Source organism: Hippichthys cyanospilos, chromosome 17 (assembly GCF_059441005.1).
Source record: "Hippichthys cyanospilos isolate Australia breed blue-spotted pipefish chromosome 17, RoL_Hcya_1.0, whole genome shotgun sequence".
Taxonomy (NCBI): Eukaryota; Metazoa; Chordata; class Actinopteri; order Syngnathiformes; family Syngnathidae; genus Hippichthys; species Hippichthys cyanospilos.
In genome coordinates, this window is record NC_142385.1 from 5192554 (window position 1) to 5217422 (window position 24869).

A 24869-nucleotide genomic window follows, 5' to 3' on the forward strand; every position below is an offset into this window, starting at 1 on the left:
ACTACTGCTATACGACTGCAATGAAGTCAGGAGGCTACAAAATGATTAATTCGTAATGATAAAATAGGCATTTGCCATTGCAATTGAGTTATCGTCCTACTACTACATTTCCCAGAGATCACCGGTGAACGTCATAATGACATTTTTTGTCTGCGCCCGGTGGTGAAGCGCCATTCTCGAAACGATGGCGAGTGGGAAAAAGAGTGCACTTCTTTCCTCTTTGGCGGACTATGGAAACGATTCGGATCCCGACGATTCTGACTCCGAACCAGAAGAGATAGGTAGCGTGAGGCAAATTAGCTTATTTACGATAAAGGACGACGATATTGTATCTTGTTTTTAGATCATAGTCTTGCGTTTTATGTGGTCGCTACATTAGCATCTAGCTAGCCGCCTGTGCAGTTCTCAAGTAGCTATGATAGGTGATGTTTAGAACCATTCACCTATTCCCCTCAGGGATATTGCAATGTAGAGATTTTATACGATGAGGAATATATCATTTACGCATTGATCGAATTAAACATGAACAAATCCTACTCAGTCGCGCTGGTTATGGCGTCATTCTCGTTGCGTAAATACAACGTATCGAATCCACGTCGAACAAAAACGAATTATAAAAACATTTTTATATTGGTATGAAATGTTAATACAAACAAGCCCTATGACTATATATAATTTTGATTTTCCCTCTCATTCGTCGGTACGATTTGCTCTTGTTAACGGAATTATATCTGGCCAGGTGATTAGCCTTTACGTTTTGTTTGTTTTTTTATTTCTAAATGCCATAAACTGTACATCCTCTTTATGAAACTCCCTGTTCTCTATAGTGACAGGGGAGTATGAAGTAAAAACAAAATTATTTTGTGTTTGAGAATAGCCTTAGTTTTACATCCAATGCAGACCTGAAGTCCATTTTACCTTTTGATATTACTTTGACTTTGTTGCTACCTTTATTTGTGTGTGTGTGTGTGTGTGTGTGTGTGTGTTTGCGCGCGCGCGCGTATGTGTGTGTGTATAATATATATATATATATATATATATATATATATATATACACACACACATAATCGTTCTACAATTCGAAACAATTCCTTGTCAACGTAACAACAGAACAGCAACACAACAAAACATCAAACTATAACACAAATATGCACAAACAATCCGACATTCCAGATAATCATAACATTCATTCAATGGAAATAATTTAACTGCCAGAATTACAACAAATGTCTTGAATCAATTTCCCTTTCCTATAATTTACAAACCTAAGAGACTCAAAAGAAAGATCAATATCAGGTTTGAATACTTTAAAACATGGAGTGAAGTTTTTAAAAATGGCCTTTTGAATGTAAATTTGACCTTGTTTCTACGTATAGAAATTTTGAACAGGTCTGCATTGTATCTAACTCAAAATACTCCCTCCCCTGACTGGTTGTGTTTCTTCTCTGTCTTCTCCTTATGCCGTCTCTCTGTTCATCAGAAGAGGATCATGGAGGAGCTGGAGGACTTGTATTCAGCTATGGTGAGGAGGATCTCAATCAAACTGCGGATGTTATTGACAAGGAATCTGAAAATGAAGACAGCAGAGAGAGTAACTTGGTAAATATTAGAATTCTGAATTCACTGCCTGAACTATATACAGCTGACGATTTTTTTGCGCAAACTGATCCATCTAATGAAAAAGAATGAGTGCTGATGGCACAAATGGTTTTGTTGCTATCCAATCTAGAGACAAAAATGCAAAAGTCTCCACTGAGAGACACAAACCATTATCATGTAAACTGCTTGCTTGCCAAACAAGCGTAAAAATTGCCTTGCCAAATTAACTTAAACATCGCCTAACTTGATGGGAAGGTTATGGGTGTGAATCTTGGCTGCTTTATTCCTGTGTGCTTTGCAATGTTTTCCTGGGCTACTGTGGCTTCTCTCTGGCTTCCTCCTTCATTCCCAAAACATGTGTGCATGTATTCATTGAAGACTCCGTTTTTTCTGTTGTGATGAATGTGAGTGTGTTTCGTATTGTGAGTGCTTCTTTTTATGTGCAATGCATTTGGCTGGCGACCAGTCCCAAGTGTGTCCTGCCTAGCTCCCAAGGTCAAAACACCAGCGAAGATTTGCTGAAACACAACACTGTAGTATCCAGAGTTTTTTGTTAACCTGATTGTCTTAGGCCTATACAAGGCTGTGCCGGGTCATCAGTCCTCTTGCGGATCATATAACTAAAGTACATAACTCCACTTAGCCTCTAGTCAAAGTTGTTGCAAAGTGAGTAACATTATGCCAATACGTCCAGGAATCAAAATGTTTGCTCATATTTAGCAACAGCATGTTTGTTTGTTTTTTTGTTTTTTGTTTTTTTTTTTTTTTTTTTTTAGTGTCTGTAATTTTTGCAATAACTGGCCCGAATTTTTTTACGAGTTGTTAAATACTGGTTTACCACTCATACATCCTGGCATAGTTTCTTACACAATACGTACATGGGATACTTTCTCTTCTCTATTTCTGTTCTTCTCCTTTTATCGCTTTCTCTCACTTTCTTATTTGAGCTTGAACAATTTTTCTATGGCTTCACATTATCGGCTTTTCATCCTCTAGTCCAGGCCTTCTCAAGTAGTGGGGCGGGCCTCCTGGGACAGCATGGATGACCCCAAGTTAACATTTAGGCTTAAAAATTAACATTAGTTGAAAATGTATTTATATTCCTTTTTTTTTTTCTTTTGTTCGTGGTAAAGAGGATCATACAATTTTAGTTATGCAATTTTTCTCATAGATTAATTTCTTATTTACAGTCACAACTGCAAATGGGGGAGAGGAGGCGCAAAATATTTTCTCTTTCCTGGGGAAGGCTTTGCAAAAAATTATTTTAAGCACTGCTCCAGTCATAAAGACTTCTGTGCTGAAAAGGGCGGACTTTTTCACGGGCATGGTTTTAGTTTTAACCGGCAGTGATGCTACTTTGAGCTGAATAATGCTCTCCCGTTTGTTGCGCAAGAGTGCTATTCTGGTGGTGTGTACTTTTCCATAGCTGGTTATTTTCTTCTATAGGCCTCAGACTACTTTAGTGTGTTAATGCCTACTACTAATCTTCATTTTGCTTCAGTTAACTCAAGTTGCTTTTAAATGCAATGTGTGTCACAAAATAGGTCCAGGGAAACTTACTTGTAACATATTTCTGTCACGTGTATTCAGTTCTCAGGTAAATCGACAGCAAACGTGGCTAAATGTTTTTTTTTTAAAGGTATAAATTGTACATGAAAAATAATGTAGTCATCAACATTATTGTAGCTATATTATTACTTCTTACTCCTGAAAATGGCTAAAAAAGTACCAGTATTTCTTTATGGAATTGGGATCAGTATAACAAATAAATAAAAAATACATTTTAAAAAAGTACATTTTTTTTATTTATTGATTTCTTCTTCAACTTCTTTCAGATACAACAGTAATAGATTGATTTAATAATGTTACACTGACTGGATATTTATACTAGGAGTCACAAAACATGTTAAGCATATAAAGTGTGGCTAGCGCTGCAAGTAAATCTTCTTTTTCATAAAATTAAAGCCAAACTTAAATGTTCCACCTGCTTCCGAAAAATGACATATTTTTGTTCTTATTTTTTTTACACATATAAATAATATGTCCAGCTTAACTAAAGACTATTTCACTTAGTGCAAAAAAGATGAGCAAAAATAATAAGGAATCAAAATATTTCCAGGATTAGTCAACATTTTTGAAACATCCTAAAATTCTATTGCACTTAAACTTCATTTAATTTCAAGAGACATACAATATATATGCAAGAGCAACATCCCTGGAGCATGGGTTGCAGACCCCTGTTCGAGACCAACCAGTGGTTAGCTGTTTATGAGGAGCACATTTGGTTTTCAAAATTAACTTCCCTCTCTACATTCCCATTTATGTTGTTGGGGATGCTGAAAAAGCATTGGCAACAAAGCGTTTCAAGTGATAAAACCTAGTAGTGCTAAGTTTATCCAATCAGTGCAGCTGTGCAGTTCCCCTCCTGCTCTTTTTCACCGTTGACTCATTTAAGTGTTAACCCCTTGCATTTTTGTTTTCATAGGAAATGACGAATGACGAGTCTGACCAGGAAAGGGCCGCAGATGAAGTTGAGGTATTTGAGCATCCGCCTGCTGTGGGCGGGACTGAATCAAACAAAAAAGGTCACTCCTAATTCAATCATAATTGTTTAACCCAGGAGTTCGCAACCCAAAATGTTGAAAGAGGCCGAGTGCAGAGAGGAAAAAAAACAAACTAAAAGAAACCTTTATGTAAGCCTCATAATGAAGATTGCCGTAAGTGTCACTACAGTGTTAGCTATATTAGCCTACTATCAAAATGAATAAGTAAATAATAAAGTAATTGTAAATAATGAACAATTTTCAGTCTTCATTAATAAGGCTTCATTAATAAGTTTACTTTCCCTCAAGTGACTCCTGTACAATAGCGCTTTATGTTTAACTTCCATTACACTATTAATATATAATGTTTGGTTGCAATGACGAAATTATAAAAAATATTTTTTTTAATGTCATTTTTATTTTGAAGATTGGAAAAAACAACAACAAAATGGAACACCATCCTTTTTCCAGAGCAACAAACCACAATAATTTCAACAATCTGAAAACCCTTAATAAAAACTGCCAATTTGTTACCAAATATATCCCTGTCACAGGATTGTGTTCTTACCTTTGAATTGTATTTTTCGAACATCACTGGACAGCTTCTAAGCTTACATCAGGCATGTAAGATGTTTTTGTTATTTGACAACTTCTCATTACAAAGCAAACATGCGGGCATCTTTCAGTAAGGGCGGCGTTTCAGATGCCATCTCGGATGCCATTTGGCCTAAAAAGTGGTGTAAAAAGTGTACGGCGTAACTCAAAACAAATGCGGATTTGCTTTGTATGATTTCATTTGCTTGACATACACTCCAAGCTGAAAAAAATGCGTTGCAGGCTGATACGAATCTTTACTGACAGAAATATAGAAATTTTATATTCTCATCATATTGCACAGCGTTGGAAATTGTTAACAATGTTTGTAACCACCCCCAGCTCTTATTACATTTTCATACATTTTTGAAAAAGCTTAAGGAGTTACTACGGCGGTCTAACCCAAAAGTGATGGGTGATTATATTCTTGCACACTAGATGGTGCTGTGTGGCTTCTTATGATGACTTCTCGTAAGTTCAAGTATCAGTACTATGGGTCATTAAAGACAACTATGTAGCTTCTCAAGGTCGATGTTGACTCCCATTAGGCATCACCCTCATCATGCTTGTTTCTGTTGTGGTGCTTGTTTGATGCAGGTTACTCTGGTTGGATTGAGTCTGATTTGTTATCCCCCCCCCCCCCCCCTTTTTTTGAATAGGTATATAAATAGTACACATCAGCTGGAGGGAGAAAAAATAAAAGCTGACACCAAAAAGTGTCAGTTGTAACATTTCCAATGACTGATGTGTGTTGCAGTTCACTCTTGACAAGCTCAAGTTTATTTTAAATAAAAAGGTCTGCTTTGTGCAACATTGAGTTATGGAGCAAATGCTGCGACTGTTACTATCTGAAAATGATTGGGCTGGGGAAAAAAAAATAGTATTGAAAAATAGCATCTTAGTTGGATAAACACAAAAAAAGGTGTCCAGAAAAGTGACCCAGATGTACTTAAGTGTACTTAAGTGCTACATGCTATGAAAATAGAAATATAAATGCAGTATGAAACATAATGTACAGGTGTCTTTGTTATAGCATAGATGTCAAAGTCCAGTCCATGAGGGCCAGTATTCTGCAGGTTTTTAATGCTTCCCTTCCACACAACAGGTTCAAATGATTAGGATAATTTTCAAGCTCCTGCAGAGCTTGCTGATGAGCTACTGTAACCATTTGAATCAGGCTGTTTTGGGGAGACGAACCTGGAAAACACGAAGAACTCTGACCCTTGAGGACCGCAGCTTGACACGGAGTTAAAGCATGATAATTATATCTGTGCAAGATTTCTATTTCATGTTATGAAAAGGCCTTTGACCAAATTCAGGCGTTCCTCTAATAAACTTACAGTACTTCCATTAGAGGAGTACTGTACATGAACGATTTCGGTCCCATAATGAGACGACACCCAACTTTTTTATTACATTACGGAAATCTTGTGCGTCATGATGATATTTCTCAGTATTGCATGTGGTGACACGTTAGCATTTTCTTGTAAGCTGTGGCAGGTCATGCATTTCAACCCTGGGCTTTCAGTGACATCAAATTTATTTCTAACTGAATTAATATGCCTCATCATAATATTATGCCAGCAGGGCTTGAGAATCCACTTATATATTTTACGTCACCCTTAGAATAAGCTATTCAAGCAACATTGAATTTCCAGATAATTTAAGATCAATTATTTTTAGTATTTTTGACATTTAATTTTAAACATGACAAAAACCCATTGACAATTCAAGTAAAATGTTTGCACTCACCAGTGTGGATCCGCACAGTGCCTCATTAGTGGAAAATAAAATACATTCTTTCTTTGCTCAAAAAGACTCCATTGGCTCTGTTGAGCAATTTATGGGTATGGAAGATATCGCTGTCCGTTGTGTTTCTGCCATAAGAATTGCATTGTGAATGTAAGCAATTTTTAACACGTTGGCTTGTTCAATATAATATACCTTAAATATGAAAGTACAAGGATGAAATGTAGTGTTTTGGAAAAATACTCTTGCCTCAAATTTTTTTTTTTCTCCCCTCTCAATTTCTTCCTCAAACCTCTCCCTGACAATGATGATAAAACTGTATTATTTTTACCATTCCTCACATTCACTTCATTTTATTTGAATTCACTGTTTAAGCTACGTGAGTAGTTACCTGGGGTTTCTTCCAATTATGAATTAGGAAATGTAAATGATGGGTTGAACATTTGTGCATTTTCACTGTAAAAACCATCCATTCATCCATTTTGTCAGCACTTGTTGCAGGTGAGCTGAAGCCTATCCTAGATGACTTTGGGCTAAAAGCCAGGTACACTCTGGAACTGTCGCTAGCCAATTGCAGTAATGGACTTTTATTCGATAGCCATAACTTATCATAAACTAGAAATAGAACCTAAATGCTTTCTGTCATGACCTTTCAATCCTGCAGAGCACTGCATCGAACAAAATATTGTGCTCATAAGTACTTTGGCTTTTTGAGTAGGTGTTTTCCTTGTTTGAAACTCTTAATGTACATCGTGATGTCTGGTGGTAGCATCATTCTGTCAAGCGGCAACCCCACATTTTTGGCCTGCTCAAAATGTGCAACACAGTCATTTAATTTTTATTCAATTTTTGTGCTAATATTAGAAATGTTTTTATTTTATCTAATTTGATACTTCTTTTTTTATACCTAATAATTGGCTTTTATATAGATATAAGTAACATTAAATTTTTTATTTGTTTGTTTATATATTTTTGTGTATACAGTCAATCGAAACACCATTATACTATACCATGCAAACCTTTAATTTTTCAAGGTTTTTATACATTACTATTTGGGCCTGCATATTCATTTATTTATTTGTTTGAAGGGACAATGTGTATTAAATAAATATCAATAAGATGTAAGTAAATGTGTTAATTCACAACATTTTTTAGTCTAGTAATGTTACATGGGGAGCGCTGCTCAGATGGAGGCCCACATGTTTTTTTTAGATATGGAAAGCGAAGGAGGAAAACTTCAGTCAGTTTGTGTCTGGTTCGTATGCCAATTGCAGGCTCCACACAGATGGGATATCAGGAGTCTCGAACATACTTTGAAGGCTGCCTTTATTTGCAAGCTCATCTTCTTGCACAGCCATGCAAGATTCACCTTGTTTGCTAAAAGAGAATTTGAAAATCCATACCTTGTCATATGTGGGTCATTTTTGGCTGGGAAGTACCGCTAAAAGTACCTACCGCAAGAAATCATTATTTCGAATGGGACTCCTGCTTTCTTTTCTTTTTTTTCGAAATTGTAGGCTCGTCTCCTGTCCCTTAAATGAGCTTTTTTTTTCATTTCTCAAAGACGTATGTTTCTTGCTCATTTTACTTCTTTGTGAGTGAAATTTTGGCACTCGTGACCAAAACGAATCCAAGAGAATCCAGATAGTTTTCAAAATAAAAGTTTTTTCAGACTTCCAGACTCTGTTAATACATAAACCAGAAATAATTCATTGTTATGGGTACGGCCCTTGCAGCCCAGTACCAGTTGATCCACGGACAGTTACTAGGCCACCATTTGAGTTCACCCCCCAAACACAAAAGAAAATGTCAGCAAAGACATCGCGATAAAACAAGAAGCACTTACAAGTAATGCACGAACTTTATTTGCACTGGGTTATGTTATGTTGCTACTTTGAAAGTTACTTTTGCTCCAAAAAGCCATTTGAAGCATGCCCTGTTGGTACGTGTGAAGACAAGCTCTGCAGCATGCTACCACCTGTGCAGGCTAACAAAATAAGAACAAAACTGTCAGAATAGGACGAGTGAACTAGCTGTGTAGTTTATGATTCCCATAGGTCTGCTGTGCTTGCATGTTTCTCTTTCCACTCTCCTGTCAGGCCATGTGACTTGGCCACAGTCAGGACAATGCTTTGATGTGCCCGCGCAGTTACTAAGTGATAACGTGATGCCAGTGAATAACAGCACTGTTCCTTTGTGCTCAACCTGTTATGCAGTCAATGCTGGCACAGCATGCAACATACTTTAGAAGTTGGGAAAGACTTCACCTTTTGCCAAACCAAGGATTTTATTTAAAAGAAAAAAACAAAAACATGCTTTTATCCCTTACTCACTTACTTAGCAGAACGGTTGTGTTGTTTTGACAACCTCACTGTATTTACCCCAAGTAGGGCTCACGCTGTCATTATTTTTTAGATAATCAAATAATCAGATAAAATTATTTTGGCATTGAACTGTATTACTAAGCAAATTTCTCTCCAATTGCTTACTCACCAGCCTTTTTGAAAGTAATTCAGTTACTGGTTAAGTAATTGCTTTCCAAAGTAAAAGTAGACGTTCGCAAATTTCAGAATTTGATTCAACACTAAAAACTCATTCTGCTTTAAGAAAAAAAAAAAACTTTCTGGCAATTTTTGAACTTTCTGGTTTGGTTGATATATGGCAACACCATATTGACAAAAGTGGTCGTGTTTTTAGTAATAGAAGACTGCATTTCCGGTGACCACCAGCATAAAGCATTGTGAAAGCCTGAGCTCTGGTCACCTGCATTTGGATTGAATTACATTTCTGTTTTAAGTGGATGTTTGAAGGATAAACAGTGATAAGGTAATTATCGAACTGTGTCCAAACGATTTCATATGTTTGAGTTTGTTACGTGGCTAACATTTGCATTATCATTGTAGCATTGAAAGCTCGTTACTAGTCCACCAGGAACTGATCCAGGACAGTGTTGGTTGGTAATCGCCCCCTTTTTGAGCTCATGCCACGAGTGATAGTTGGACTGCCATCTTTATAACATATTGAAAAAGACAGATATTTTTGTGGCAGGATTATTTTCACCTTCCTTAAGGTTGCTTAGTGCCAGTAAAAGAGATGCAGACCCCCTTATGCCATGACTGAAGCACCTTTTATGAAGGTTAAAAAGTTAATTAGGTTTGATCTGAGAGATTACTTCATTATTAAAATACAGTGGGCCCCTGGTTTACGAGATTAATCCGTTCCGTGGGTGGGATTGTAAAGTGAATTCGCCGTAGGGTGAGCAATCCAAACCTATGTTAAATAGCTAGCGCGTGTAAAAGCCCAGGTAAAAACATCAAAATTGAATATACAGTATTTAATTGTATACATGTATACAATTGAATAACATCATAAATAAAAAAAATATAGAAAGGATTTATTTACCTTTGAGTGAGTGACGAGCTTGTTATGGCCATTTTCCCTATTGAATAAATACGAGGAAGGCTAAGCTAGCTTAGGCTAGGCTATCTTAGACTTCTCGCATGGTGATCACGCACGCACACTGACGGCCATTTTGGATTTGTCGTAAAGCGAAGGAGGTGGCGTAAAGAGAGGACAAAAAAACCATTGCGGTCCACATCGCAAGTTGAAAAAAACGCAAGGCAAGAATGTCATAAACCAGCGGTCCACTGTAGTTGTCAATGAATTTGATTATTGATTACTTGTCAAATGATTGATTTTGACACCTTTGAAAACTGTGGTGGCTTTTACGAGTGCTGTTCTTCTGTCCATCTTCCATCTTAGAATCTACAGTGCAGAGAAGAGTTCATGTCGTGAAACGTTTGACTTCCTTTTGCTTTTTCCATAGGTATCAGAAGTAGAAACTAAGGATCCCAATGAGCTTGTTGGTAAGTATAAACCAACACAGTTTTAAATTGTTTCTCTCAAGCAAGATTGAAATGACACATTAATATAGAAACTGTTTTCAAAACAGTTATAAGACTTCAAACTTAATATTTTGCTATCAAGAAAGTGGTCTCCAAATGAAGGCCTGGGGGGCATTTCTGAGCCTGCATCTGTGGGCCGATTCTTATTCTGAGAATGACATTTGACAATTCCACCAAGTCTAGTTTAAAAAAAAGACGAAGTTGGCTGCGTAAAGAAGGGAGGTTGTCAAAAAAAATAGGTGCCACTAATACAAATAAGTTGACCTGTCAGCCACATAAGCCAAGTTTTGATGCACAGATGCACATTTTAATATCGGACATATTCTTACGTACAATAATTACTGTAACCAGACAAGTCAGAGGGTGACAGCTAATAGCAGCTCGCTGAGGTTGATTCGGCATTATTTTCAATAAAAGAAGAGAACAGACTGAACCAACCTCAGAGTACATCCTTGTTCTCACAAAGGATCATGACGAAAACAGATGTCTCCAGCTGAGCGACGAGGAGCTGTTTGCACCGGTTAGAGAGTCATTCCATTTGACCCGTTTATTAATGAATATTAATTAATGTATAAATATTATTCACTGAATATTTAAGGAAAAAACTCGGGCTGCGCCACGTAGAAAAGAAAAAAACAATTGCTTTGAGCACATTCACCGTTATGCTATTGCTGCGTTCATGGACCACTTACATTGTGGGAAATTTGACACACACGCCCACAACAAATATAGAACTTACAGAATTGAGAGAGGTGAGATTTATTCTGTTTTGCTATAGTTTTTACATTGTCACCAAACTGTTGGTGCGTCCTATACACAGGTGTGTCTTATACTTGGGGAATTACGGTAATTATGAAAACGTGAAGAACCATCAGTACAATGCTTTCTAAACCCATACCTAAAAAAATAAATAAGCATTGTTTGAATTTTTCTAACAAAAAAGAATGAATAGCTTCTTAATCGTTTCAGTGACATTTGGGTGCATTCAATGTGTGAAACACTAACTGGACTCTCATTGAGTTCTAAAAGGCTCTTTGTCCGCTGTTGAAAGATGGGTCATGAAGGTCTAGCACAGGAGTTGGCAACGCTTAGTGAGTAATCACTGACCCATGCAGGTGTGTGTGTATGATATCAGGCAGGAAATGAGTGATACAAGGAGTGGTGTTTTATTCGCCCCGCATACAGCACACGGCGTTCCCTCTCAGCTATTTGTCGATTTTGGCCTCCGGCTCAAGGCTGTCATTAACTCCACCTTTCATTTAACTGTAGGCTAAAAGACTCAAGAGCTGACTAATCGAATCGGAAAAAATAATGGCTAAGCAGTTCAATGTTTCTGCCTGTGGCATGAATCAAAAAGCCCATCCACTTTAGTGACGTATATATGCCTAATTAGATTGATCAACAAGAGGAACTGCGGCTTGTTTTTGTTTTCAAGATGACTCCATTGCCATCGGTTTTATGTGGAGGTCGGAGCGTGACTCATAACTGGACACTTGGCATTCCAGCAGCGGCGCTTTGGCTCCTCTGTGTTGTCTGACAGTAAATGTCACAGTGCACCTCCTGTCAGCAGACTGAAGACAGCTCTTTGTCTAACTCGATGAAGGGACATGCATTGTGTTGCTGTCCAAAGAAACTCGCAGGGCACAGATTTGGACTTTCTGTCTGTTTCCAGCAGAACAGATGGGATTTCGAAACAGATTATTATCTGCTGTCTGTATGTGGGTATTCCTTACATGGTCTGTCTGTGTTTGACTGTTTAGGTTTTTTTTTAGTTTATGGCAGGTTTTTTCAACTGGGGATGCCTGGAGATGCGTTAAGGCACTCAGGGGGGATTGTGAGATTTTTACAGGGTTTCAAATTAATTAATGAATTGGAAACAATATGCAGTATTAGTGAAAAGACGGGGCAGCACTTTTTTAACCATCCAAAAAATGGTTTGCATTTGTTAGGTGTTACTTAAAAAAAGAGAAGGATACATGCACAGGAGTTTCTCATCTGAGATAATATACATAAGTATTGGCATTTTTTTTTCAGGCACTTTGATGCACTTGAATTTCTTTCTGCTTGGACAAACCTTTAATCTGTATAAATGCAAAAAAAAAAAAAAACCAAAATAGATACGTTATTGAAAGTTCGTTTATATTGATTTTTCGTGATGTGGATGTTAAAAAGCATACAGTTTTAGATTTACAATTTTTATGGATAATAATCTTATTTATGGTCGGCATGACAAATCAGAGGACGTGAAATGTTTTCTCTTTCCTTGGGTGGGCTTTGCAAAATATTTGAGAAGCACTCCCCTTGGGGTACATGAAGGCACTTGAAGGGGTGTATGATGTTTTAACAGTGTTTCTCCAGATATCAGCAAATCTAATTAAATGCACTTTAATGCCATGACAAGAACATTGCTGATTTCTTTTCAAATTAAGAGCAAATTAATTGGAACATAAAGCACCATACAGTATTGCTTAATTGTTGGCACATTCCTCTGTTTTTAGTGTTTTCTTTCTTAGTTCGGTTTTCATCCAGAAATGCTTTGAGCAAGAAAAAAAAAAAGAAAAAAAAGGTGACGTGAAAAATGGTTGAGAACCACTGGTTTATCAGCTTTTCTAGTCGTTCATGTGAACACTTTTTCAGCTACTGTTAAATTGTCTTTGAGAGTATGTGTGTTTTCTCCCAATAGATTAGACCCTGAGTGGTTGCCGGTTCTTATTACAAAGACAATACAGACATTTGTTGTAAAATGTGTGCATATATCGCATCCAAATCGCAAATGTGATGCCCTGCCCCACCTCTTGTGTGTTGTGGGGGGGACTACAGCAGCAGTAGTGCAACATCATGGAGAGATGTTGCACCGCCACTGACAGCAGGTCTGTACTGCTATGTGGGAGTCTGAAATCACGCTTGAGCAGTAGACCAAGGTTAATGGCATAGGAGTTGGAAGGCATTCAGCAGTAGGCAAAGGCATCCCTCTTGGATGTAGAAGGGCAAAGTTCAACTTTGGTACAACACAAACAAATAAAAAATGAAAGTTCCGCATCATTGATTGTTTCGACCAGCCATAGATAAAGATGCTATGATCTTTGGTGTAGAGCGGAGTAGTGCAGAGTGGAGCAGGGAAGATACAGTCGATGGACACATGGTTAAAGAATGCGGTTCTTTGTGTGGTGTAACGTTCAGACCAAAGAGATATTTGACTGCTTGCAGATTTGAGTCAATGAGAAACCTCTTTGAAGATAATAACTGATAGGATAAAGTGACTTGTTCAGAAGAACTAAACATTTTTTTTGTTTACATCTGTTTATTTAACCTTAACATTGTTCACGTTTCTTGATGTGCCAAAGATTCAACATTTTGTGTCAAAATAAAATTTGTAACATATTATGTTCATTGGGGGGGTGCAGTTTTGTTTTTTTTTTCTTCAAAAAGGACATTTTAGACTTGTAATGTTATTATTGTGATACTCTAATATTCCTGCTCATGTTCATACCTTTAGGATCTAATATTAGACCATGCTTAATAAAAAGCAAATTTCCGGATTATAAAGCTGTTATTATGCACAATTATATCAAACAGTTGTATTTGAAGGTTGCTCTAGAAGGATTTATTGCATGAGTGATGTATGCCAGTGGTTTTTGGATGTATTTTTTCCAATAATGTACGCCTTGTGAAATATTTTTTTTCACCTTCGTACCCCTTAACCTGCGCAAATCAATTTGGGTTTGGTCTGAAGGGACTTAAAACAAAGTGCTTTACCATCCTTTTCTGATAAATAAACATTGGACTTTTTTTTGCGACATCTCCTATTTGATGTTGGCAAAATTACAAAAAAATTAAAACTTCCACATACCATCTTTTTGCATGATTAACTGATGTTATGACCTGCGGCTTATAGTCCAGTGCGGTTCATTTGTGACAAAAATATTTTTTCTCAGCATTTGATGTTGCGGCTTATATTCCAGTGTTGCTTATAGTCCCAAAAATATGGTAGTTGGTCACGTATGATCCAGTTTCACTTCATTTGTCTTTTGATGCTGCATCATCAGTAGATAACTGACTAGTTAGTGTAAAGCTCTTTGAGTATCCAAGGTAAAAAAGCGCTATACAAGTGAAAGTCCATTTACCATTTAACCTCTGAGGGAAATGTTTACCCAATTTGGACTTTTTGATGTTTTTGATGCATGATATGAAAGGAAAAACTTACAAAAAAAACCTCTAGTAGGCTAAAATATTGCATAGATTGTCAAAACATGACGACTTTGAATATGCCACGCTTTCATCCCTTCTAAATGCTTGCAAATGGGAGATCAAGAGATACACCCTATAAGTGTCAATTTTTGCCCATTCTGGGCTCAGGTACTGCCATTAAAAATTGTAAATATTGTCAATTTTGGATGTATTTTTCATCCTTCATTTCCCGCGGTTTTTGCATTCTTCTTTTTAATGGCAACTTGCCAGTGGGGACAATAGAATTTTTTTAGTTGACACCCCAAAATCACAGAGTGGCGCTAGCAGCCAATTGAGGACATTTACAAGCCTTTCATGAACTTAGATGCAAAAGTCTTCATGATACAGTACAAAAGATTTCAATTCCATAATATATAATTATACAGCTGAGTTACTTTTACTATTATCACATTTTTTACCATTTTTGTGCATAAAGGGGGCATAGATCCCATCCCCCCAAAACTTGTATAGTATATGTATGGAAAGGACTGATGCCGCTAACCATTTTATGGGGTTTATTATATATTTACATATATATGCCGCTATTGTGACCCTTTCAGAGTCAGCCCAAGTTGTGTGATGATAATGCCAAGCTAGTGAAAAATCCCCAGATACTCAAGGGGTTAAATACCAACTTATTGCCAAACCTTTATTTGTTACTGATAGATTTCCTAACATAAGCATGACAGTAGATGACAAAAGGTTCAAATTAAGCAACATCACAGCGTTCACTTGCACTTGATTGATGGTAGACATTCCCAAGGTTGCTTTAAAAGCAAATGTATTCAGCTTGCCGAGCTAAAAGTCAGCTCCTCGGGTAAATGATCCTCAAACGTTTGGTCAAGTTTTAACTTGTCTTGCATGTAGAGAGAAGTTATTGCTTTTACACACATACGAAACACACGGTTTGCAACACTCATTCCGAGGGTGATAGACATCAGAATACATGTGAAAGCCACAATGTGTCTGGTTTAAGATGGTGTGACAGTGGAATCTTTGGCTTCCAGTCAGAGAGGACCCTGCACAAGCAAAACTTAATGGTTCCAAAGGGAATGATGGAGGTCCAAAAGGAGTCTCCCTTGCCTTTAAGCTCTAGCAAGCTGCCACTCCCTGACAGGGAGTGCACCTTTTAACCCCATCATGTCAAATACGACTGTCACATTCTACAAGGGCATTTAGTCACAAACATTATGACCATTAATAATGAAAACAGCAACTTTTGTTCAAATGAATTAGTTGTGATCATTCATATAGCACTCCCTTTCTTAGTTCGCCCTTTTGAGTGGTGAATGCTGAATTGGAAAATTGGGCTCATATTTCTTTCTTTTCCACAGCTCTCTTCTCTGAGAAGGTGAGAAACATGTCACCTGATGAGATCAGAATTCCACCCGAGCCCCCGGGACGCTGCTCCAGCCAACTACAGGTAGACACTTCTCTGGACTCAATTGAGCATTGAAAGAACAAGCTTGTATTTTTTTCCTACTCAATGATATGATATAGTGCTATCAAGGACACACTATTTGTTTTCGGTCAGACCCGAGTAGAGACAGTTGTTGATGTTACCTAGGTTTTGTAATTCTGAGATCATCTTCCTGGAAGCGACTTTTCATATTTTATGTGCACACCTCACAGGTTGCAGGTAATAAAACTGTCCCGCTCAAAGCTGAATATTTGGCTTTGGCTGCTTTGGCATCAGTCAATACATGCCTTTTATGTAAGGTGCAGTTTGCAGTACAAAATAAAAATGAAAAACTAAGGCCTTAAAAAAGGATCCGTATAATTAATAAACAAAAACTTTGCAGGCACCTGGCCAAATTCTGTTACTCTGGCTTGACCCCACTGCCGCTCAGCTGAGATCATTGTTTTTCTCTGTGACAGGGCAAGAATGCTAATTTCATTTGCTGCAACAACAGAGATAGATGCAAAGAATTCCAAATTGGCGTGGCATTTATTGAAGATTGTCGTCGGAAGCATTATTGCAGCGGTTTCATTGTCCTTTCAAATAGCAGTCTCTGCCAAAAATGACACGCTTGCATTTAACTTGTTATCAGGGCCTCAGAACTGTTGGCTTCCGAACCAGCTAAATAACTTTGCATCTTCATTTGCCTACGGCTCGAAATTCTGGTGTCTACGTAAATTCACAGACTACGATAAGATTTGTTCTGTAAGGCGCAGAGGCAGGTCAGGACACAAGGCGGATTTAAGTAAGTGAACAGCTCAACTTGATCCCCCAAGGCTTCCACTCCCACAGCTAACTGGTGAACTAATGATTCACTTTCACCATTATTGCCCGGGTATCCGTGGCCTTGGGACACACATACCCAAATATGCTTCAGTGTTACTAATATGTTCTCTTAGTGGAATTGTTTTCTTGTTTAGTCATTTCACCATTGCAAAATTGTATCTGCTGTGAGCACTTCCCAGACATCTTTTCCAATCATGCCCTGCAAGGAAAACAATTTTTGGTTGCTATCTATCTCGGGCTTAACTGGATCTCAGATGTGCTCTGTATGAGATAAGAAAACTGACAGACTCGTATTTCCTGGAGCTGAGCATGAATATAAGAAAGGCTTCATCCTCGACATACTTTACAGTATGTGCAACAGTTATAGTCCTAACCCCTCAAAATTGACTCTTAACACTTTTCAAATGTCATGCTTAGGTTCTTATCTGAGACCGCATTGTTTCCTGCTGCTAATTCCGTCAACTTTTTTTTTTCGGTGAGGACGACTGGAGATTTCAGGCTTGTCTTCACATGCTTTGCCGTCTTTTCCCATAATAGAGAAAAGAAAAACTAAAAAGAGTGCGAAACCAGCCTTTCTGTCTAAATGATGACTATTAGTTAATCGATGTTAAATAGCACAGAGGAAACCGGTCTTTAGAGTGAAAATTCTTGCTGCATCACCATTCTAGTCTTTCATGGTTTCATTTTTCTTGCAAAGTCCATTTATCTACCGCGGAGCTCTCAGTGCATTGGCCTGGTCACAGTTGGTTGACTAACAACTTACAATGACCATCACTTTTTGTAGAACTGACCAGATGTATAATGGATGCTTTTGTTTTGCTGGACAGGACGCTGATCAGAACTGTCAGTTTATGGCATCTGGATTTTCTTGCTCCAACAGGAGAAGATTCATAAGCTGTATGAAAGGAAGCTCCATGGAGATTTTGACACCAACAGCCACATTCAGAAGAAAAAAGAATTCAGAAACCCAAGGTTTACACTTTTGCTAAAACGGGATTTACTGTATTTCTCCAAGTACAAGTCGAGTTTTTTTTTTCAACCTCCATATTAGGGGGGTTGACTTATCGCATAACTCAAAACAGACCAATATACCTCTAATTTGATGTAGCATGCATCAGTTTAGACTCTAAACTGATGGATGGCATAGGTGTCGAACTCCAGTCCTCGAGGGCCGGCATCCTGCATGTTTTCCGGTTTTCTTTCCCCAACACACCTGATTCAAATGATTAGCTCATTAGCAAGCTCTGCAGGAGGTTCCAAATGATCCCAATCATTTGAATCAGGTGTTTTTGAGGGAAAAGGTTTGAAAACATGTAGGATATCGGCCCTCGAGGACTGGAGTTCGACACCTGTGGTTTAGAGCGTTCCGTTTGCACAGAACGTCGTAAAAATGCACTTTTGTCTAGTGCCACCTCTTTGCCTCTTTGTTGTCAGCCAACTCTGACGCATTATCAAAAGAAAAAGACTGCATAACTTGTCTCCTTCAGCTCTTGGATGTGTGCTTGAACAAGCCGGTATGGATGTCGGCGGGTGGGGGGAGAAACAGCGTAGGGGAAACCTTCCACTCTCTGATCTCAAAACAGATCTCAAAGAACATCCCAAGTAAGATGATCAGCAAATCATCACGGCCTCCATTTCAATCTAATTGGATGGGTCCCAAGATGACTAGCCATGGAAGAGTAACAAGGATGTTTACGCAAATGACGAGCAGGAAGGAGAGGATGTCCAGGAGTTAAAAGCGACGAGATACTCTGCGTATCAGATCGTGACTTTTAGGGCTTTTCCACAAATTAATATTCAGCTGTGTCAAAAAAATACAAACATTGAAACCTGAGATTGTTGTGGGGCGTCGATTTACAAGCGAGGTCATCTTGTACTGGGAGAAATGCTGTAGTTTGGAATAACAACAAAAAATCGAAATAAGAAAATAATTATGTCTATATACGTAGATCAAAACTACTTATATTTTAGAATATGTGTGCTGTCTGTTCTCAATAAAAGTCTTTTCTTAAAGGGTTCTTTATTTTATCTTTCTAGTATTTACGAGAAACTCATTCAGTTCTGCAGTATAGATGAGCTTGGCACGAATTACCCAAAAGATATGTTTGATCCTCACGGTTGGTCAGAGGAGTCCTACTATGAAGCTCTCGGTACGTTTGTTTTCAATTGGCACCTCATTGTGATTACCACTTGCTAATATATTTGACTGTTCTATTTTTAGCTAAAGCACAGAAAGTGGAAATGGACAAACTGGAAAAAGCCAAAAAGGAGAGGACCAAGGTGAGGCTTGAAAGCATGTCAACAAAATATTTCATGTCTAGACTTCGGCTTAGAAACTATGCTTTCATAACTTTTGCTGAAGCTCAAATGTTATTCTACTTTACCTGTAAAATTAATGATTGCATTTCATAAAGCATAGGTTCTCAAATGTAGTCATTTGAAGGCACTTCACGGGATATGTGAGATTTGAACAAGGTTCCCTCAGCTAACAGCAAATGTAATTTCAAGCTTTTTAAAGCCATAAGGAACAGTACATTTTTCTTTTCAAGTAAAGAGTACAGTATTTTCCGCACTATAAGGCGCACCTAAAAGCCTTAATTTTTTTTAAAAGCTGATGGTGTGCCTTATAATCAGGTGGGCCTTATATATGGATCAATATTGAGATTTGGATTCGTAGATAGGGAATGAACTGATAATGTAAGCTTTACCTGTTTCTTTTGTGTGTTTACAGTTGAACAAGGTTGGTCATATTGACATTGAGTTATTATGCTATTGAGAGTTTAGAGTTATTATTTGAGTTATTGTTATTACTTTGAGTTTACTATATTGTGATTGAAAAAGTTAAAATATGTAATTAATTAAGGGTGCGCCTAATAATCCGGTGTGCCTTATACAGTGGGCCCCCGTGTTACGAACTTAATCCGTTCAGCGGCTACGCTCGTAACTTGAACTGCTCGTATGACGGGCAATCCAAACCTATGTTAATTAGTGAATGCGTGCAACACGTGCAAAAACCTTAGGTAAAAACATCACGACTTTATACTCATATTAAAAATTAGTAACATAATCTACTGTACAGTTAAATTAAATAACATATACAAAGGAAAAATGACATTTACCTTTGGGGCGATGTGACTTGAGCTGGGTGGAGGCGGAGGGGAGCAGAGACCAACCCGCAGAATTTATTTATTTTCTTAAACGGGAACTTTTCTCAAACTAGAACATATCACCGGCGATTTCCTTCTCTCTAATCCATAATAGAAGAAGCCTCTCAATTTTGTTGTCGATCGAGGTCCGTCCCCCGGCAAGGAAAGTCTTGCCCTTAGAAGATTGCCGAGCGGTTACGTCCATACTCACGAGCCATGCGTGCGCCTCCTTCGTATTTTTTTATTATCTCCTGCTTGGTTTCTATTGTCATCATCCTCTTACTGCTTCCTTTACTGCCACTTGCAATTTTAGAAGCCATGTCTAACAGATAAAGTTTGCAAAGTCTTCACAACATTCCTTCCTTCCGTTTTTCACTCATTTTCTCTCCTTCCTTCCGTCCCGACCAGCTGTGCCATCAAGCTAGATAAAGGCGTTCGGCCAATTGCATATCGGCATTTCTGTGATTGACGTGACGCCGGCCAATAGCATCTCCGTGACTGACTCCGTGACTGACACCGTGACTGAGACAGTGACTGTGACATTGTAAGAGCAATAGCGTTCAAGGTTTCCGTGATGAGCGTCTACTTCTAAATTAGTTGACGTAGCAAAGCGAAAATAAATGTACGAACACAATGGCCGGCATGTCGTATTGTTCGTAAGACGGAAGGTTTGTGCGTAAGTGGGGGACAAAAAAATCCGCGGTCCACGCTCGTAAGTTGAAATGTTCGTAAAAGAGGGTGTTCGTAAACCGGGGGCCGACTGTATATGGAAAAGGTTTTAAAATTTCATTGAGGGTTGATTGAGGGTGCGCCTTATAATCCGGTGCGCCTTATAGCGCGGAAAATACGGTACTTTATTTGGATCAGTTTTGCTAAATTGGGCTAGAGTGACTATTGGGAAATGATGTATGCCTTTATTTTGTTTTACATGGATACACATTGCTATCTCTGACACAATTTTCTGGCAGATGGGCCAGAAATAAAACAGATGATCTACTTTCTGATCAATCTACTTTCTGAAGTTGTTGGATATAATATGCCTATAGATAGAGCTACAAATGCAGTTCCAAAGTTGAATAAGCCGGACACTGATGGCACAGGACTCGGTTTTGTCTTTTTGTGTCTGTTTTCTTTTTTTTCCCCTTCCAAAAATGCTTTGCTTTGTTAAGGGGTTCTTTGCTGAAAAAATATTTCACAGGGGGTAGTTACATTATTGAAAAACGTTTGAACAGCGCTGTCAAGTAAGCTCGGGAACCCATCACTGACACACGTAACTGTCATCAGTACCAACAACACCATTCCAGCAGCTGCATATTAGTCAGAAAGAAGACTAGAAAGAACATGTAGGACCCTGCACGAGCTGCTCTGCTCTCCTGTCTGTCTAATGTACTCAAAGGCATGCAGGTTAAAATAAGAGAGTGTAAGGATCAAATTGGAATGTGAAACTTTGTTCAGTAGGTTGCATGTACCCTTGAGCAAGATCCCTTTAAATTGCTGTCTGGCTCCAGATTCCAATGGTTGGAATCAGACCTCACCAACTGAATTCCTATCATCTTATGCCGAATGTGCTTTTGTACAGATCGAGTTTGTCACGGGTACAAAGAAGGGCACCAACTCATCCAACTCATCAGCTTCAACCACAAACAGCAGCAGCACAACCACTACATCCACAGGTAAACACACAGCTTTCAGGTATTCGCCAGGTGGTGGATTACTCTAAACATACATACCGCAAGATAGCACTTCCTACTCAAAATCATTATTTTGATTGCATCTTCTTCTGTCTCTCTTTGTTTCACAGATTGATTGTTTTATGGAACATGTAAACACGTTGCACATAATTCATATATACAGTCACAGCAGGAAAATTGAGCAAAAAAAAAAAAATTGACCGCAGGTCATAACAGCTGGTATTTATGCAAAAAAAAAAGATGGTATCTGGAAGTTTTTTCATTTAGAATTTAAATTCATTTTTTAAAATATATGATTTTTAATTGCCTGCCAACGCCAACATCCTCTTCAACAGATGTCCCAGCATATTTAGGGAGGGAGGGAGGGAGGGAGGGATATTTTCAACATGACACCAACAGAAGACTGCAGTTAAATATTAGTTCAAACTTGAAATAAATACTTTGATAGCATCTTCTTTTGTCGCACTTTGTTTAATTGATAGATTATTTTAGTGAATATATAAACACATTGCACACAATTCATATAGACAATCATAAATATATAAATACAATCATATATACTGTTTATTGGATATCAAATTAACATGACTCAAACCTATATACAATATCTTATTCAATTTTGACACATTTTCTGTGCTTTAATAATTTACTTTTAAGGGGCAATGTTTAAGCTTTAGACCGTTTTTCAATAAATAAAAAAGAATAAATTAAATGATTGTCAAAGACTTGCAAATAAATGTGTTCTTAACCCTTTAAGGCCCAAAAAAAACAAACTCCAGTTCTCAAGGGCCTGTGTCCTGCATGTTTTCCAAATCTCTCTTTGCAATACACCTGATTCAAATGATCAGGGTCATTATGAAGTTCCTGTAGGGCTGGTTGATGAGCTGATCATTTGAATCAGGTGTGTTGCAAAGAGAGATTTGGAAACCATGCAGGACACAGGCCCTTGAGAACTGGAGTTTGTTTTTTTGGGGGGCCTGAAAGGGTTAATGGCCAACAGTATGTTTTAAATATAATCGTAGGTCCAGTTATCATGAAATTATATTACATGGGGGTGATACTCCTGCGGAGGCTGCCATGTCTGTTATAGCTACGGACAATGGTAAATCCATGACCTCCTGCTGTCCCAAATGAAAAATGGTCTAAATCTTACACATTGTCCCTTGTAAAACTCAGCCGTTGATTAACATCTTTTCAGTTCTGTTTCATCGTTGTTCCATACATTGACACCTTGAACATATATAAACATTTGCTTGATCGGCGGATTCACCCTGGTGGCTAGCAAAAAGAAAAAATGTTAAAAAAAAAAAAAAAACCGCAGATAAGCCGCACTGGACTATAAGCCGCAGTGCTCTAATCATGAGAAAAAGTTGCGGCTTATTGTCGCGACTCTAAGATACGATATCAAATTTACGTGACACTTTTATACAAGGTCTTATTCAACTTATACATAACTTTTAGATTTTTACTACTATATTTTAAGCACAGTCATTTATTCACATTTTTTCAGTTGTAATTCATAGTTGTTCCATAAATTAACACCTTAAGCAGAGATACACTTTTGCTGTACCGGTGAGTTGTCCCCTGGTGGCTTGTAAAAAAAAGTTGCAGATAAGCCACACTGGGCTATAAGCCGCAGGGCTCACATCATGAGAAAAAAAGTTGCAGTTTATCGTCCAAAATTTACCATATTCAATCCAAAGATCATATTTTACTGTGACCTGTCTCAACAGAGGCTCAAAAGAGGAAGAGCAAGTGGGACTCCGCCATCCCAGTGACCGCGTCCCAACCCACGCTCATCACCACCACGGCCACCTTGCCGTCCGTCGTGTCCGTGACGACCACTGCCAGCGGCACCAAGACCACCGTCATATCCGCGGTGGGCACCATCGTGAAGAAAGCAAAACAGTGAAGCGGCCCCGGCGCAGGTCATGCCAAGCTGGCTCGTCCGACTTGCCCCGCCCTCAATACGCGTGGAATGTCGAAGCTTAAGCGAGCGGAGAGGACACAAGGATGGTTTGAAAGACTTAATGACCTCTGGGATTGTAAGATGCGTTTAGCATGAGGACTGACACGATGCCACTTGATTCTTACGCTGCAAGTCATTTTTGTTTTAGCTTGTTAGCAGCAGAGAAAAATGCGTGATGAGGCTTAACTGAGAAAATTGGCATCTTGCCTCATGTAGCAAAAGGCATTTGGAGGACAAGATTTTATTTGACATTGATGACATCGGCGATTATTTTTTTACATTTGTAAATACTGTTTCTTATATGGTGAATAAATGGATAAAAAATGTCCCTTTTCAGCAAAATTCCTGTTGTGTTACGTCATTCAAACTAATTTATTTGCAGCTCTCGCTTATTTTAAGGTTTACAAGTTGTATCAATAATGTAGATAGTCATAAAGTTTACACATACCCTAGGGCAGCGATCACCAACCTTTTTGAAACTTAGAGTTACTTCTTTGGTAGTATTACGAAGGGCTACACACTACTGAAATGATAAATTTGCTCAAAGTATTTGTCATAATTAATGTTATATGTTAATTAATGTGTATGTAGTAATGTTACAGCTGGATGAGAGTTAACTTGACCTTTATGGGATTTAGGAGGTACAAAATTAAAAGTTGACAGGAACGGGATTATGCGAATTATGGGAACCTCAAACAGATTTTCTCTCGCAAGCATACACTCTAGACTTTAAACGATAGGGATTTTAGGGCCCACTCAAGATCATTAATCAGCAAGTTAAAAAATATCCAATCACAGGATGGGGCAAATCTAGTTTCTTTACTGCTCAAACTTGTAGATGGTTTATAGCTTATCAACAAAGATGTTAGAAAATTCATTTTTGCCATGGTTTAACCATTGTTGCCATTGGTGACAGGAAGCCATAGGTCAAAACATTGACCTCTAAAAGGCATTTGAAAGTTTAGTCAGGTAAAACAAAAACAATTTATCAGTCTCCTAATCATTACTCCTGATGGTCGGCACTAAAGGTTGCACATGAGACTAATACCAAATCAAGTAAAAGGTAAACAGTATCACAATTGTATATACAGCATCATAATGACTGACTGAAGCCATTTTTAGGGGGTGAGGAATGAATTGGACATGTTGAAAACTTGATGTTTTATCATGCATTTCCCCCGATTTTTGCATCATTCCTTTC

The 24869-nt window shown here is 38.1% G+C and overlaps 1 protein-coding gene across 2 annotated transcripts; it reads left to right on the forward strand.

Moving 5' to 3' along the window:
• Nucleotides 1–142: 142 nt before the first annotated feature.
• Nucleotides 143–24010, forward strand: sap30bp (SAP30 binding protein). 2 transcript variants are annotated; one of them, XM_088439536.1, is made up of 10 exons: nt 143–281; nt 1481–1599; nt 4085–4135; nt 10312–10351; nt 15952–16040; nt 17743–17834; nt 18900–19012; nt 19084–19142; nt 21588–21681; nt 23433–24010. In XM_088439536.1, exons 1-10 carry the CDS (start codon nt 185–187, stop codon nt 23609–23611), a joined length of 933 nt encoding a protein of 310 aa, XP_088295662.1. In that variant the 5' UTR covers nt 143–184; the 3' UTR covers nt 23612–24010. The 2 variants fall into 2 exon arrangements, with proteins under 2 accessions (XP_088295662.1, XP_088295663.1); XM_088439537.1 differs by lacking the exon at nt 4085–4135.
• The last annotated feature ends 859 nt before the right edge of the window (nt 24011–24869 follow it).

Bases quoted from the DNA above. Each gene is read 5' to 3' on its own strand.
- sap30bp (XM_088439536.1), top strand. From the start codon at position 185: ATGGCGAGTGGGAAAAAGAGTGCACTTCTTTCCTCTTTGGCGGACTAT. The intron at 10,352-15,951 runs GTAAGTATAAAC...TCTTTTCCACAG, and splicing joins GGATCCCAATGAGCTTGTTG to CTCTCTTCTCTGAGAAGGTG. The intron at 16,041-17,742 runs GTAGACACTTCT...TTGCTCCAACAG, and splicing joins GCTGCTCCAGCCAACTACAG to GAGAAGATTCATAAGCTGTA.